Source organism: Schistocerca americana, chromosome 3, assembly GCF_021461395.2.
Source record: "Schistocerca americana isolate TAMUIC-IGC-003095 chromosome 3, iqSchAmer2.1, whole genome shotgun sequence".
In the NCBI taxonomy this organism is placed as follows: domain Eukaryota; kingdom Metazoa; phylum Arthropoda; class Insecta; order Orthoptera; family Acrididae; genus Schistocerca; species Schistocerca americana.
Window position 1 is genome coordinate 628059282 of NC_060121.1, and position 18655 is coordinate 628077936.

General features: G+C 41.1%; 1 protein-coding gene across 1 annotated transcript in view; it reads right to left on the reverse strand.

Annotated features, from left to right (window-relative positions):
* The window catches only part of LOC124606264, a 402667-nt gene that overhangs the window by 178687 nt on the left and 205325 nt on the right, over positions 1-18655 (reverse strand). The window contains exon 6 of the mRNA XM_047138242.1: positions 18089-18239. Coding sequence (XP_046994198.1) covers positions 18089-18239 — 151 coding nt within the window. The remainder of the gene's footprint in view (positions 1-18088; positions 18240-18655) is intronic.

Here is an 18655-nt window from a genome sequence, read left to right on the forward strand (position 1 = left end):
GTAAACACTGCCAGTAACAACTGTGTGATAACAATGGTACAGGTTGTCAGTGAATATGGTGGTGTTATGCTGTCAAACTGCCTACAGTAACATTAATAGTGGTGCTAAATAAAGATAGTGTGGTGGCACCGTCGATTCTTTTTATTTGGCATCAACTTGAGTAATCTGATTTAACGAACATAGTACTCCATTCACGAGCTGCTAATGATACATAATGATTACAGGGATCATCGTGCGGATATTACATTAATTCTGCAGTGAATTGTTTCACAAATATTACCGTCAGGTACGCAGCTGAAATTACTCACTACACAGGTACTCTATGTTGCACTGGGTAAGTGATCAGCTCGCTGCAATCCTGCTTCTACTGTTCGTAAATACTTGTATACTGACCACTCGTTATTTGACTAAATATGTGCTACAATCTGATTCGCGTCTATATGAGATAGGTTAGCGCCATCACAAAGCAATGACTAAGGAATGGATGCCGTTGAAGTCCCGTTACATTGATGGCAAGACAAATATTCGCGAATCACCTGTATTGCCTCTAAAAAAATTGTATCTTAAATATCGAACGACAGACGTCCACACTGTTACAGGGCGTTGTAATACAGCAACGGCGGCAGATGAAAATTTGTGCTCGACCGGGGTTCGAACGTAGACCTCCTGCTACTAAACAGAGGCGCTGAAAATTACAATATCGGGACACAACGGCCCATTTCCCTGCATGCAGGAGCTATCGACATACGCTCCTCCTCAGACGCAAATTCCCATCTTTGTCGTATACCACATACTGCTAAAATATCTACTGTCCTCCTCAAACTCCCTGTATATGCGTATATGTGTGCTGTCTGTTCTCCCAGACATGTCCGAAAGAAAAGACACCACGAATCCACGTTCGAATCTGGTCAGGCACAAATTTTCTTCCGCCGCCGTAGCTGTATATTAACGCCCTGTGACAGCCTGGACATCTGTCCTTCGATATTTAATCGATTAAGAAAGCTGTCTGTTTCGATTCGTAGTGTCTGTTCTTTCGGACATGTCCGAAAAAACAGCTTCCCCCCCCCCCCCTCCCCACACACACACACTGATTGCGCGACGAAGTATTTGTTATTACTGGTGGGTAGAATGTGAAGCGAATTATCTTCGATGCTCAGTCTGACTCATAACTTTAGACGGCGTCCGAAATGCGGTAAAAAAAAAAGAAAAAGAAAAAAAGAGATGCATTTGGACGCGAGCACGCTACTGTAAGTTTAGAATGCACGACGATTACCACTTTTTTTCGTCGCGTTTGGTGTGGGGAGACGTCAAAAGGCGTCTGTTCAAGTTTATCGTTGATTCCTTTACTCTTTTTTTTTTATTATTACAGAGGGCGAGCAGCCCTCTGACGGAACACGCTGAGCTACCGTGCCGGCTATACATGATGGCTCGATCTCGTGGTGCGGATTGGGACAGAAGCCGCTGGTGGAGGCGGTGCAGTTGTCCAGGTCGCTTCTAGGGCACAGGTTCACGCTGGACCAGGTGGCGGAGGAGGCGGTGGTTGTCAGCCCACAGGCAGAGATGGCCCATGGGATACGTAGGTAGGCTTCACTCTGTGTATGGTGACCGTGGTACGTTTACCATTGAAGAGAATGTCGATGCTGCGGTCTCCTCTGCTGACAATCCGATGTGGACCAGTGTAGGCCGGCTGGAGACCCGGTCTGATGCTGTTGCTACATAGCATCATGTGTGAGCACGAGCTGAGGTCCTTGTGTGTGAACAGCGGACTGGTACCGTATCTTTATGTCTGTGTGGGTTGTATCTTCGCCAGGTGCTGTCTGAGATGCCCAGCAAGCGTAACGGGTCGACCTCTTGTCGCAGGGCGGCTTCTACGAAATTGCAGGGTAGTCTCGGTGTTTCTCCATATATTAGCTCTGCCAAGTAACCACCCAGGTCTGGCTTGTAGGAGTTGCGAGGCCCGAGGAGGACGACTGGCAGAGCCTCAGCCCACCTGGCCGCATGGCACATCAGGACCGCATTTAGGGCGCGGTACCATCGTTCCGCCATTCCGTTGCTGTCTAGGTGGTAGCTGGTCGCCCGATGATGGCTCAGGCCACAAAGCGCTGTCAGTTTTTCAGAAAACTCAGACACAAATTGCCTGCCTCCATCGGTTGTGACGTGGAGAGGGCAGCCAACCCGCGATATCCAGTGTCTTACAAAGGTTTCGCGCCAAGGTTTCGGCCGAGATATTGACACTTGCGATCAGATTGACGCTCGCACACTAAGACAATGCACGCTAGATGGTGCTGCGGTCACTACAAACTCTATAGTCTATACTATGCTGTTTCGAGTTAAGTACAAACTTATGGTTTTGGTCAAGCACTGAAGCAGCATGTGAACACGTTGTGTAAAATCTTTGTTAATTATCAGTTGTTGTGAGTTGAGAACTTATTTGAATATAGAAGAATTGCGGAAACTGTGTTTTCTGGATTCGTAGTGAGTTCTTTAAATGTAGTAGGCCTCTTATAGCCGTCGCCCGTCTGCAATAGGAAAAGAAGTCAGAGGTCAAACACTTGGCACTGCATAGTAGGACCACAATATCAAGATAAAACAAGACGGCGACCGGGAAATTCGAAAAAGAAGGTAACTGTTATTACAGGAAACGAGTAAAGACTTGGCATCTCGCAATATATCAGTCACTTAAAATCAACCCACAACTAGAAAAATACTTCATCCGGCATCCTAGGTTAAGGATATGGAGGAGAGGAAAAACATAAGAGAGCTATGACAAGAAATGAAAACTATAATTTTACGAGGAACGGGAAGATGTATGTCGTTGCCTAGGGCGACGGAAGTAAACAAGCCATCAAGAACTGTATCGTAACCATATACACTGTAAAGGTGCAAAAGACAGCAACATTACTCAAACTAAAGGGACTGCGACTTTAATTAAACCCAAAAATTTTAGAGTGTCACAAAAGGAATACCAGTTGGCTGTAGCAACCAGGTCAACAACGAATACTCTTCACGAGTTGGAGCACGTTCTCGGTAAATAAATGATGAGAAGATAAGCCGACTACAGAGAGGATTTTTCGACGACGACAAGTGCTGTGACGCCTTCCGACGGCAGCACTACATCGATTCACAGTTGAAGATTTGCCCAAGAATCCATGAAAGAAGCAGTGTAGGAGGCTGTGGCGGTGAATGAAGAAATTCCAGATGTTCAGAATCCTCGGGACCTGACTGTCGCACTAGATGGTACGTGGCAAAGCACGGGCACACTTCACATAATGGGGTAATAACGGCAACAAGTGCTGATACTACAAAAGTTATAGATGTTGTAATTAAATCCAAGCACTTTAGGTGTCCTAAAAGAGTGAAGGATGAACATGCAGAAAACTGTCGAAGGAATTACAGTGGATCTAGTGGGGCCATGGAAGTTTCCGGTGTGAAAGACATTTTCAGTCGCTCTCTTCTGTGGTATAAGGTCAGATACCTACAGTTCCTGGGTGATGGTGATTCGAAGTCTTTTGCTGCTGTATCTGAGCTGAAACCTTATGGAAATGATGTTACCATTACTAAACAGGAGTGCATAGGTCACGTTCAGAAACGTATGGGAACAAGACCACAATGAAAGGCCAAGTACTCAGTGATGGAGAACCTTTGGGTGGAGCTAAAAGATTGACAGACGAGGTAATCAATAGATTGCAGAGAGACTATGGACTGGCAATAAGACAAAATACTCACAGTGTTGATGCAATGGAAAAGGCTGTAATGGCACTTTACTACCACACCTCATCGACTGACCAGGAACCACTACATGGACTATGCCCACAGGGACCCAACTCCTGGTGCAAGTACAACAAATATCAGGTATCTGAACGTGTATACAAGCATCATCACAGTCTACCAGAAACTGTCATGAAGGCTATAAAACCAATTTTCAGAGATCTTTCTGCAACTGAACTTTTGAAGAAATGTCTCCATGGACGTACACAAAATCAAAATGAGAGTGTGAATAATGTAATTTGGACCAGAATCCCAAAAAATTTGTTTGTGGAAATTCATACTCTTCATTTTGGAGTACATGATGCCATTGCTACGTACAACAAAGGTAACATTATAAAGTGCAATGTGCTGCAGAAGTTGGATATGATGCCCGGAAAGTACATGGTGAGTGCAATGATGTCGATAGACAATGAGAGGAAACAGGATGCTGAAAGGAAAGAAAAGGAGTGTGAGGGGCAAGCCAGACAAAGAATGAAAGGTATGAAAAGGAGGTTAGATGGGGAGATGTCTAGTGACAGTGAAAACCCCTCTCATGGTGCTGGACTCCACTAAAATGTTTGTGAAACTTTAAAACTCGTTTTCCACAAGTCCACTTTTTTGCCATATAAGGAACATTAGAGAAATTTTCAAGGAATGTAAACAGTGCCAATATACACCTTGCATCATAGCCTTTTTGTGATACATAATTGATAACAGATTTTATTTTAAAGATACTATGCCAAAAAATGTATCAATTATTTTCAGTAACAAAATAATTAATATCTTCCCAAAAAACACCAATAAATTAAAATCCACCTGGTACCTGGTATTATATATATGTGACATTATACTGTAAAAGTTTCATCATTCTGGTGTTAATAGTTCATAAGAAAATGTTCCTTACATCTAACACTGGAGGTATGGGACGTTCCAGGTCCCCTTAAAGCATTAAAAAAACAAGACGAACTACCTCAAAACAGAAAAACTCAAGCAGATAAACTAAATGAACAAGCAAATAAAGTAGATGAGATGTCTAATAAAATGGAGCAATTAGATGAAATATCTCAAAACAGCAAAATTAAAGCACATAGGCTAGATAAACTATATCAAAATGACAAAAAATAGATGATTTATCCACAAATATAGAAAAAAAATTCCAACTTAGAGGAAACTTTAGTTAATTTACCTAAAAAGTTCGAAACGAAAATGGTCAAGCATTGTGATATAGTAAGAGAAGAAGTGAAAATACAGTTTAAAAATGTAAGTGATAAGATGACATGGTTAGAGAAGACATTTCGAGCAATTACGAAACTACATGCAATCAAATCTCAGAGACTGAGGATAGGGTAGAAATGTTAGAACGAAATAAAAAACTTATTGAAATTTCTAGCGATCCAAATACTTTAACTGATTTCGAGAAGCGTTTAGAAGAAACGGTAGAGCAAAGAGTACACGAAAAAATAGATACCAACAGCGCTGTCTAATTCTGTGGACGATACTATTAATAATAAGAGTGAGTTACAGAATCTGTAGGGAGAATTAGAAGACAATAAACAGGAACTTAGAATGAAACAGCTTCATCTAACAGGATTGTCGACATAATTATTAGAACTACAAATAGCAAATGGAGTTAGTTGTGGTAAGCAGTTTTCAAAGTTTAAGCTGGAAGGAGAAGTACATCCAACGTATTTCTTAAGAGTATTTTCTCGATCTATGCCTCAGAAATGGGATGATACTAAAATAATAAATTATGCTCTAGGAGATTTGCTAGCTGATGCAGCGGAATGGAGAACAGCTCATTCAGAGGAATTTCAATCGTGGGAAGATTTGCAGGAAAAATTTAACAGAAAATATTGGTTCACAAGTTCGCAAGAAATATTGACACTATACTTATTAGATCCCAAGTACTATAATAGTTTATGGGGTACATATACGAAGTGTACTCAGTGGCATCCATATTAGGTCTAAGTATTTAGATAGCCCACTAGACGAAAAACATTTGGTTCAAGTGCTGATAAGGAGATTTCCCTATTTCGCACGTAGAGAAATATTGTGTGGCGTTTGGACTACTTTACATCTACATCTATATCTTCACCTGTGCTTTGTAAACAACCGTGTGGCGCGTGGCAGAGTAACGTCCCATTGTACCATTTATCAGGGTTTCCTCCTGTTCCATTCACGTATGGAGCATAGGAAGAATGATTGTTTGAATGCCTCTCTGAGTGCAATAATTATTCTAATCTTATCCTCACTATCGCTTTTTTACGATATCTAGAAGGTTGTAGTATATTCCTAGGATAATCATTTACAACCAGTTTTTGAAATTTTTTAATAGACTTTCTCTGGATACTTTATGTCTATCTTCAAGAGTCTTCCAGTTCAGTTCCCTCAGTATCTCTGTGATACTCTCACAAACCTGTGACCATTCATGCTGCCCTTCTCTGTATGCGTTCAATATCCCCTGTTAGTCCTATTTGGTACGGGTCCCACACACTTAAACAATGTTTTTGAACCGGTCGCACGAGTGTTTTACAAGCCATCTCCTTTGTAGCCTGATTGCACTTCCCCAGTATTCTACCAATAAACTGAAGTCTACCACCTGTTGTACGCACGACTGGACCTATGTGATCATTCCATTTCATATCCCTACCAAGTGCTACACCCAGGTATTTGTATGAGTTGGCCGGTTCCAACAGTGACACGCTGATGTTATAGTCATAGGATACTACGATTTTTCGTTTCGTGAAGTGCAAATGTTTACATTTCTGAACATTTAGAGCAAGTTGCCAGTCTCTGCAACTTCATTATAGATAAATGCAATGTCTCCAAAAAGTCTGATTTTACTATTAATATTGTCTGCAAGGTCATTAATATACAATATGGACAGCAAGGGTTCCAACACACTTCCCTGGGGCACAACCAATGTTACTTCTACATCTGACGATGACTCTCCATCCAAGATAACATGCTGTGTGCTCCCTACCATAAAGTCCTCAGTCCGGTCACAAATTACTCTTGATACCCCACATGATCGTACTTTCGACAATTAGCGTAAGTGCGATACGGAGTCAGATGCTTTTCGGAAATCAAGAAATGCTGCCTCTACCTAGTTGCCTTGATCCAAAGCTTTCAGTGCGTCATATGAGAAATATGCGAGTTGGGTTCACATGATCGATGTTTTCGAAATCCATGCTGATTATCATTGAGAAGGTCATTCTGTGAAAGATACCTAATAATGTTTGATCTCAAAATATGTTCTAAGAATCTACAACAGGATCGATGTCAAGGATACTAAACGATGTTTTGTGTAGCACTTTTGCTACTCTTGTTGTAGACGGGTGTGATCTGTGCCTTTTTTCAAGAACTGGGCACGATTTTTTGTTCGGGAAATCTACGATAGATTATAGTTAGAAGAGTGTCTAACTCAGGCGCAAATTCACTGTAGAATCTAACAGGGATTCCATCGGGGCCAGGAGCTTTGTTCATTTTTAACGATTTCAGCTGTTTCTCAACACCACTGACATTAATAGTTATTTCATTTATCTCTCCAGTGGCATGAGGATTAAATTGGGGCAATTCTCCTCGATTTTCCTTTGTAAAGGAACATTTCAAAATGGAATTAAGCATTTCAGCTTTTAAACTTGAGTCAGAGTTCCTCTACATACTCCTGCCCTGTGCTGAAAGTTTCAAGTTCCTCATGAGATATGACACTACTGATTTTTTATCTAGTTTACTGAACATATGTATCTTTCTGCTTATTTTAGTCCTTTGTACTTTGGTGATCATTTTGCCACAACCGCGTCATAGTCACTGATACCAGTCCTCAAAGAGGTTAGGTCTATTTGTTGCCATTAAATCCGATATATTTCCATGATGAGTGGGATTTCTAACTACCTGTTCTAGACAGTTTGCAGAGAAGGCATTTAGTAAAGTTTCACAAGATGACTTATCACGTTCACCACTAACAGAACTGTAATTTTCGACTGTGATTTTCTCTAAGGTTTTCGGTAACATCAGGACGCGAGTGTGTTGGGCGATAGAAGGATATAGCTATCATTTTACGCCCACCCCTGATGCTGAACCTTGCCCAAACAATCTAACTTGCAGCTTTAATTTCTACCTCTTTGGGTTTGAGTTTCTTGTGCACCGAGAAAAATACACTGCCTCCATTTCCCATTTGCCTATCCTTTCGATATACACTTAAAATTTCCCCCAAAATCTCACTACTATCAATTTCAGGTTTCAACCAGCTGAAAGCTGTACCTAGTATTATGTGAGCTTCACTGCTTTTAATGAGCATTTCAAACTGTGGCATTTTGTTACTAAAGTTTCGGCAATTTACCATTAGGACTTTAATACTTTCATATGTGGGAGGCATTTCTTTCGATCTTACACTTATACTTCTGGGTTTCCTACGTCAGGCGCTCAGTCCGGAACCGCGGGACTGCTACGGTCGCAGGTTCGAATCCTGCCTCGAGCATGGATGTGTGTGATGTCCTTAGGTTAGTTAGGTTTAAGTAGTTCTAAGTTCTAGGGGACTGATGACCACAGATGTTAAGTACCGTAGTGCTCAGAGCCATTTTTGGTTTCCTACAGCTATCGTTATTTGGATTGGATGGAGAGTCATGTAAGCTAAAAAACTGTTGTGTGCACCCAGCACACAGTCAACTAACTGAGCAGCAGTCTTTGATGAGTAGAACAATTATTGACGTTTGTATAAAGTTTTGGTTCCTGAATAAAGAAAGAGGCGATTTTAATCATGCAGAAATTCGGAATACAGGAAATGGAAATATAGGAAACGAGGGAGAACACTGCACATCTAAATAATCCAGGAAAAGTAATTTTTGTTGTCTAGACAGGAGACCAAATAATGATCGCAATAGAAAGAGAAATAATAGCGAAAAGAATAATTCACAGGTTTTTGTAACCAGTGATCCAAGCACCACTGACACTAAGGTAAAAGAGAGTGCATCTATGTCAGAAGAAGTACAGATACAAATAATTATCCAATAATAGTATCGGAAAATAGCCACATCCTGGGATGTGGGCCTAGACACTGAAAGTTAATTGCATTCACTCATACGATTCCTGCAAGAGAATGGTTATTACAAGGAAATAATATAGAAGAGAAATAGTAATTAAAGCCAGTAATCAGTTGAAAGGTGTTACATATGAATGTAGATATTTATATAAAGTCACGAATGAAATTTAATTAATTTCACAAGAATACCTGCACACACTTAGAAATAAGAATAAATGTCCCATGTTACCGGTGACAGGAGTATATACCGTAGGAATAGCGAGTAGTAAAGGAAAACAAATTAAAGAGGAAACTCGGCTGCCATTAGAGATAAGTGATGTTGAATTTATGCTATTAAAGCTATTAATAGTAACCAATGTGAATCTACAGATATTGTTAGGCCTAGATTGGTTATTAAAATATAAAGTAAAACTTGACTTTGATGATGAAGTGCTATACTGGACCAAGGAAGGCTCCAATCACATTACACCATTTAGAATAAATACGTAATTAACTAAAAGGAATTTATTACTACTTGTCACTGGTCCGTTAACGTATGATGAAGAAGAAACAGAAATTCTCGAAGGGTATCAGGAACAATAAAGATTAAATCTCAGGAAACTAACATATTAACTGAAGTACAGCAACACAATTTGTATACGGCCCAAACGAAATACGAGAGTGTACTTTCTGAGAAATCCGGAGTGATTGGCGATTATGTTTGTCAATTTAAGATCAAGTATAAGGAACCATTTTTTTAAACCTTATCCCGTTCCCATAAGTTTATGATCCAGTATACGAGGAAATACAGAAAATGGTAGAAAATAAGGTGACAGAAAGACGTGTAAGCGTATAAAACAACTCCTTACTTGTAATAAAGGAACCAGTGACAGGAGTGTGATTAGTGTTGGATGCACAGACTAAACAAACATACAGAGACACAAAGAGACAGGCCTCTATCTATTGAGGATCTGTTAACGAAATTAGTACAAGGAAGGTATTTTTGATATGATTGCCGGGTACTGACAGCTTAAATTACACAAAAATTCACGAAAATATACTGTGTACAATGCAAATTCTTATCAATTTCAAATGTCACCCTTTGGGTTAAATATTTCAGTATCAGTGTTCATGCGAACACTGGATGAGGCACTAGTAACAGATTGCTACAAGAATTAATTATTTACGTAGACGATATATTAACAGTATCCAGGACGTGGGAAGGACACTGTGTCTTATTAACTAAAATGCTATAAAAGTTTCAGTAAAAGGGTGTCACAGTTGACGAAATAAAAACAATTACTCTCATTTGTGGGATTAGCTAGATTCTATCGTCGCCACATACAAGACCAACCCATGAACGGTCCCAGATTATTGTTATTGCTGAAACAAAGAACAAAATGGCTATGGGATGAAGGAGTATCCAAAGCATTTTGTAATATTAAGCAGGCCATGATGAATGCAGCAGTTTTGCGACATCCAGTAATGCATGAAGCCTTCAAATTAGCAACCGATGCATCTGAATATGGTATCATGTGTGAACTGTTCCAGGGTGACTGGAATCCCGAGTTGAGAGATCAGAGAACAGAAGGATTCGCTAGTAGAAACTTTGATAAACATGAACCAAATTATACAGCTACAGAAAAGGAATTATTAGCTATTGTATGGAGTAGAAAACGTTTGATATGCTCATTTGAGGGTCCAAGATGGTAATATATTCGGATCATCATGCGTTATCCCTCCTTATGGATAGTCGGTTATTGCACAACAAAGTAATGAGATGGGGATTATTCTTACAGGGCTACCAAATAAAAATTAAATACATTAAGAGTTCAGAAAATATGGTACCAGATGGATTATCATGACTACCTTTAGATATGAGTGACATAACGAGAACTAGAGGACCACGAATAATATTCAGTATTAACTTCTTGACAATATATGATGAGGTAGGAAGGCTAGCGTTAAGAATGAAACAAAATATAAGAACAGATATTATTTTAAGGAAAAGATACAAAAATATGAAGGAACACCGGTGTTGGTAGAAGATAACATATTTGGACGATAAGGGAAGAAGTATTATTTTGTAAGTTACATAATAAGAATGCACAGTGGAAGCTATGTATTCCACAATGAATTAATGCAATAAAGGATATGTGCATATGTATGAAACATGTAAGTAAGTTTTATTGTTTTAAGAACTTAACCCGAAAAATAATAAAAATAAGCAGAACATGCGAGATATGGCACAAAGTTAAAAACGATTGCAACCATGTATCATATAAGATACGTCCTATAATTCCGAAGGCTCTATATGCTCTTACGGCTGCAGATTTTTTTGGACAACTAGCATTAGGAATAGGAGGAGTAACATACTTTTGTCTTGGTGCAATGTTGTTCAAGATATGTAAAATTATATCTTATAAAGAGGCAACTATGATCAGTGTAATAAACTGCTCGAAATAATATTTTATAGGTACAGGAGAACCGAAAAGACGATTGACTAACGATGGATCACAGTGCTGAGTAATATTTTTACAGAATTTTTAGCTTGGGAAGAAGTTAAACATGTATCTGCATCAAAATACGAGCCACAATAGAATCTATGTGAGGGAATTATGAGGGGAATTGGACATTAAGTAGAACATATTGCTCTGAAAAACATACAGCTTGGGTTCGGATGATTCCGGAGATCCAAGTAATACTGGACGAACTACCTAATATGTTAACAGGACTGTCCCCTGTCGTAGTGTTAAATAGGAATTTTATCGGAGAATCTCTGCTAAAGCTATTTAAATGGCCGTAATTAAGAAATATACATTTTCAGGAAGTTACTGAGATAGTAAATGACAATTTGAACAGGCAAGAAACATTAAGAGTACACAAATACAATGAAAGAGCACAAATACCATCATTTACTATAAATTATTTAGTACTAATTGAAGAGTATTGTCAGAGTGCAAATATAAAGAAACAGGCCAGTAAGTTTTTCGCAAAATATGCTGGACCTTTCAAGATAATAGGGATACCACATCCAAAAGCAGTATTTCTGATCTATCCCGAAACGGGACACGAAAAATGACTTTATAACACTGTCGCAATAAAATTTTTTAAGTCCTCGGTATAATCTATTCAGATTAGGCGGCGTGACGTTCGCCAGGTTCCGAGTTAATTGCTTCATTTTTTTTCAATTTCAATTTTCTGTGAGGCAATTTCTTCCTCTTTAACTATTCTGTTGTCTTTCAGCTTTCTCCGACTATCTTAGAGAGATTTTGCCAACGTGATGTGTAGCTGTAAAAAATGTACAGATATACGTACATTCTATTACATAAGTATAGCATATCTTCATAAGTCGTTGCAACAAGGTACACTTTTACTGTAATAATTAAAGGAAATACTACGGTACAATAAAATTATGTATTTATTCGTTCAGTCTTTATAAAAAACGATAGAAATAGTTTTATATATTTTCTATGTGAAATTTTGTATTTAGTTTGGGTTCTATGTATGTTTCATAAGTACAGTAACAACCGTCACATGTTGGGTAAGTATAGAATGACCCAGTACCCACACCGTTGTTAAGATCCACAAAGGTGATTGACAAAGACATTAGGACAAATGAGAGCAATTAAATGATGAATAACGTATGACTACCAGATCTCTACTGGCTATGCACAGGGGTGAATTAGGATCAATTTCCGGGGTCTGCGATGGTGAAGCTGTGACAGTCCGTTCTGTAGGGAATGCCGACCGTTCCCCCTCTGGCGACACAGTCAAGAACCTTAGCAGAAGGGAACCTTGGGTGGAGGGTGGGAAGGGAATCTGTCATTGGGGTCTATCGTCTCTTTCTTCTTGATCCTAAAGCACTTATTCTAATACTTTATTTTCTTTCTTTTCCATTAGGAGTACCAAATATGTCCTCCCCCTTTCCATAAGCATATGTTAATATCGCTTAACCCTTTTCTTATCCAGACCATATAGTGGTAATGACACCCTGTTTTCACAGATAAAGCCGGGAGATCATGACAAAAATGACATAGCGACACAGATTAAAGTTTTTTTCCTCATTAAGATATGCAGTTTTCTTCAGTAAGTTGAATGGTTGTATCTTATATCAGCGACTTCATCTGAAGGTGGAGAGATAGGATAGAAGCAGGTAAAAGGTAAGAAAGATGTACCCAGAAAAGCTAAGTTATTCAGAGGCAATTATATAACTCATAAATAATAACAGGTTGAGAAATAGGAGTAATAAGAGAAAAGAAGTAAGTAAGAAACTAATATTTTATATACACTCCTGGAAATGGGAAAAAGAACACATTGACACCGGTGTGTCAGACCCACCATACTTGCTCCGGACACTGCGAGAGGGCTGTACAAGCAATGATCACACGCACGGCACAGTGGACACACCAGGAACCGCGGTGTTGGCCGTCGAATGGCGCTAGCTGCGCAGCATTTGTGCACCGCCGCCTTCAGTGTCAGCCAGTTTGCCGTGGCATACGGAGCTCCATCGCAGTCTTTAACACTGGTAGCATGCCGCGACAGCGTGGACGTGAACCGTATGTGCAGTTGACGGACTTTGAGCGAGGGCGTATAGTGGGCATGCGGGAGGCCGGGTGGACGTACCGCCGAATTGCTCAACACGTGGGGCGTGAGGTCTCCACAGTACATCGATGTTGTCGCCAGTGGTCGGCGGAAGGTGCACGTGCCCGTCGACCTGGGACCGGACCGCAGCGACGCACGGATGCACGCCAAGACCGTAGGATCCTACGCAGTGCCGTAGGGGACCGCACCGCCACTTCCCAGCAAATTAGGGACACTGTTGCTCCTGGGGTATCGGCGAGGACCATTCGCAACCGTCTCCATGAAGCTGGGCTACGGTCCCGCACACCGTTAGGCCGTCTTCCGCTCACGCCCCAACATCGTGCAGCCCGCCTCCAGTGGTGTCGCGACAGGCGTGAATGGAGGGACGAATGGAGACGTGTCGTCTTCAGCGATGAGAGTCGCTTCTGCCTTGGTGCCAATGATGGTCGTATGCGTGTTTGGCGCCGTGCAGGTGAGCGCCACAATCAGGACTGCATACGACCGAGGCACACAGGGCCAACACCCGGCATCACGGTGTGGGGAGCGATCTCCTACACTGGCCGTACACCACTGGTGATCGTCGAGGGGACACTGAATAGTGCACGGTACATCCAAACCGTCATCGAACCCATCGTTCTACCATTCCTAGACCGGCAAGGGAACTTGCTGTTCCAACAGGACAATGCACGTCCGCATGTATCCCGTGCCACCCAACGTGCTCTAGAAGGTGTAAGTCAACTACCCTCGCCAGCAAGATCTCCGGATCTGTCCCCCATTGAGCATGTTTGGGACTGGCTGAAGCGTCGTCTCACGCGGTCTGCACGTCCAGCACGAACGCTGGTCCAACTGAGGCGCCAGGTGGAAATGGCATGGCAAGCCGTTCTACAGGACTACATCCAGCATCTCTACGATCGTCTCCATGGGAGAATAGCAGCCTGCATTGCTGCGAAAGGTGGATATACACTGTACTAGTGCCGACATTGTGCATGCTCTGTTGCCTGTGTCTATGTGCCTGTGGTTCTGTCAGTGTGATCATGTGATGTATCTGACCCCAGGAATGTGTCAATAAAGTTTCCCCTTCCTGGGACAATGAATTCACGGTGTTCTTATTTCAATTTCCAGGAGTGTAGATATTGGGTGAGATCACTATGCTGAGGAGAAATCTTCAATGTTAGAAATGGCAAAAGCCGTTTCGTCAGAGACTAGGCATTTGATTGTAAGCGCAAAGGTGGAGTGTATCCAGATTTGTAGAAAGGTAGGAGGATGAGAGGGAAGGTTTACCTATGAAAAAGTGAATGTATACCTGAGGTCAGATGAATCCAAAGAAGGGGCCATGAAACAATTTGGCAGGAGTGCGAGGGCAGGTTTACCTACGAAAGAGGGAACCTACACCTGGAGCCAAGTGATCCAAGGAGGAAAGGACCTGAACCCCATATTTTTCCAAGAAAAATGAAAGAGCACTTGCCTTGGGAAGGCAATACAGCATGTTCAATGTATCTTTCCAGAGACTTAGATGAGAATGGACTGAATATAAAAAATACATAACTAGGAAACTAAACGAAACGAAAGTAGGGAACTTTCCCTTAGATTTTTGCTTCTTGAATACACATTGAACAAGAACAGTTCTGAGGTTTATAAACGTGGAAAGTAACATAATATAAAAAGCCAACATGTAACTCCTTAAAGTAAATAGCAGGGTAAATGTAGCATCTATTTGGTAACAAACTAGCGTGATGCCGTTTGTTTTCGTGTAATAAACCATGACACTGAAGTTTTAGCCGACTGTTTGCTGATTTGGGCCTCCTTTCAGCCAGCGTTCGATAGACTGTATGTCGTGGGCACTGCACCAGGAATCACCGAAACTGCGTTCACATGGATGTTGATGGTCTATTTTAATGCGCTGTCGCAATTTCCCTATTTCTTCAGTCTTAGCGGAAGCGACACTTGTGCTTTCACACGCGTTTTCACCGTTAAAGAACTACCCAGAGTCATTGTTCCAACAATAGGCTGTAACTTCTTCACTTGCTTCTACTGTATGACATTAATGGCTATAACTCTCTCTTTCTGGAGTCTTTCTGCGCGTCCTCCAACGATTTGTAGTAACATTCAGATGCTATGTGGCACAAATGTAATCGCCTTCTGCACCAGTCCTATCACTGGAAAGAGCCCAACGAAATTGTTCCAAGAGCACAGTGATAGTCTGCCTACCCCTACTAAGTGGCCTGCAGTGATTTTTACCAACTAAGCACATCTTCTTAGCGCGTAACCAGACATCTGTGGCCCCGAATCTGGCTGGGATAACAGTACCAATAATAAGCTCCAAGGCACAATCAAAAAGTCTTATTGGTTACATACCTTGGCAGGTACAGCTCACTGCCACACCAATCCATCCAGAGATAGATGCTCTCAACTCTTCTTCCAATCCCTATAGCACTATCCCCTATGATGGATACTGTTACACCTCCTGTGTCCGCCTCCATCAGTACCAAGCGCCACTGATGGAGCATTTTCCGTCACCACATGCGCTTACATCGCTTCATCCCGACCGCCAGTACAGAGGGACCTTCTAGCTGAACCCTGCAGCTTTGGAGGGGTAGACCTTATGTATCTGTCGTCCATGCAAGTGAATCTGTTGATGAAGCACTTCACGACTGCTAGCTGAACTCTCAATACACACCTTATCATCAGCAACGGTACCACGTTCCACAGGTCTCACCGAACCACGTACACACTGCTGGTCAAAAGTTTTCAATCATCTGTCACAGCTAGGTATTTATGGTTAAAACAGACATTCTGTTTTGAATATTCTGTCATATTGCCGGCTCTAATAATAAAACAAGTATAAACATGTAAAAAATAAGCGCCTCTGTTGTGTATTTGACTGACTGTTCTCAGAGGGTCGCCGACGAGTCACAACAACACTGATGTGCTTTTACCTAAGACGACTCCATTCAAATAAGCCTTATTCCTTCAACCATCTGTGTAGCAATTAGTTCGCATTATTTCACAGTACATCATGTGCATCTAGTAGTGTGTTTGTATACCTGATCAAGTACGTATCATATCACCTCCTAATGGGATGTAAGCAGGAGACTGAACAACGTACTGTAATTGCAGTTCTGCAGCAGGAAGGGTGTTCTTGTAGGACAGTAGCAACAAAAGTTGGCATAGGCCAATCTACAATGGTGTATACCTTGTAGTGGCTCTAGCAAACTGGTGATAAGCAAGAGTTTCGTACCCGAAGTAACGTAATACAGAGAAGATCAGGTCATACGAGTGTGTGTATTGAGTAAATACCAGAGGACTCGTACTGCCCCTCCAGTTCGCGAGGAAGTACATAGTATGTGAACAGTTTCAATCTTTGTCCCACCAATGCAACGTCGTCTTCGCGAATAAGGTTTATAAGAGTGCACAGCAGCCAAAGAAACCTTTACAACAGAAACAAAAGATGTTGAATAGATAGCAGTGGGCACCACAACATAAAAACTGCAACGTGCAACAATGGTCCAGTATATTATTCACGGAAAAATCTAAGGCTGAAATATTTGGAAACTATCGTCGAACGTTTGTTCGTCGACTTCGTGGACAACGTTTGAAAAGTCACTGTATGACGCCAATGGCGAAGCATGGTGGAGGGTCGGCCATGGTGTGGGGATATTTTGCGGGTGATAGAAGTCGGCAACCTAGTGAGAATTAATGGAAAATTAAAGAAGGAAGGATATCACAGGATACTGATCAACAATGCAGTTCCATCCGGCAAAAAACTTACTACTCGTGGGTTTGTTTTGCAGTAGAGTAATGACCCCAAACATGCTTCTAAATTGTGCAGAGGGTATGTCAGTAGAAAAGAGAGAAGTGGAGAGCTGAAAAATACGATCTGATCAAGTCAGTCACCTGACTTAAATCGTGTTGAACTCTTATGGAACGAAGTTGACAGGGAGATTTTAGAAATGTGAGGTCATCTAACGTTGAAGAGTTATGGTAATATTTACAGACGTATTGGACTGCAGTATTTGCAAAAACACTGCAAAATCTTATCTCCAGAAAGCCAAGAGTTTGTGCGGCTGTTCAGAGGGCAATGGGTGGATGCTTTGAAGAAGCTAAAATCTAAATCATTTTGAATTGTACTTAATGACGAGAGAGGAAATATTTATTTTGTGGGTCTATTTCGTTTGTATGATGTGCCTGTATATTGAAATAAATTGTAAAATTTTCATCACGGATGACCGAAAACTTTTGACCGGAGTGTATGAACCCTTCTTGAAGTGATCAGCTACGAGAAGCTGCCTCGTTCCTAATAGGAAGAATGCCATTCTAGACATAGCCATGTTTTTGCCTTATGATGCTGGGAAGTGTGGTGCTAGCAGTGAGGCTTATTGTTAGTGGTTAGCGTGCTACGGTTCGCCAGTTCAAATCTGACAACTACCAATTATTTGCTATTTAGTTTTTATAATTGGTTAGCGTGCTACGGTTCGCCAGTTCAAATCTGACAACTACCAATTATTTGCTATTTAGTTTTTATAATTGGTTAGCGTGCTACGGTCCGCCAGTTCAAATCTGACAATTACCAATTATTTGCTATTTAGTTTTTATAAACAAATTGTCGAACGAACGAATTCCCACGGAAGCATAAAGATGAAAAGGAAAAACAGAGAGATGAGACGATAGTCTTTTCAAGTGACTGGAAGCAGTGGTGAGAGGCTTTTCGTCGTCACTAGAAACGATAAAATTACTCACCTGAACGTGTAAGGAAATTGTAGCGAGCACGCTTGCTGACGTATGGCGAATTCCCAGACATCATGATGGCTGAATCGGAGTCTGAATGATACCCAGAAATATCACTCGAGTCGTCGTCATCTTCCGCTACTTCCTTCATCAGTTCAAGTACCTGTGAACAAGTAAATACGATGTCGTTATCAGTCTGACGTGTGATGTCTCAACAAGAAACCTAAGCTGTAATCAACAGATAAGTTTCTGCGATTTAAATGAAATAAGTTTACACCATATCTCACATAAATGTGTATCGAATGGTGAAGGTTCAATACGTGGTGGGAAGGAACATTTACTAACCAAAACAAATATTTTTTATGTAATATTTGTCCTCTCATTAAGCACCAGCAAATTATGAGAACAGTAGTGTACACTCGAGACACTTGTGTATCTAATTCCTACTTGTATTAGGTAGCCTTGTCTTGACAATAAATTGTTTACGCACTAAAAAAAATAGTATTTGGTTGGCGAGAGATCTGGCGAATGTGATGGAGATGGGAAGGCTCATAGTGCAAGCTATACCATCCCGTCACA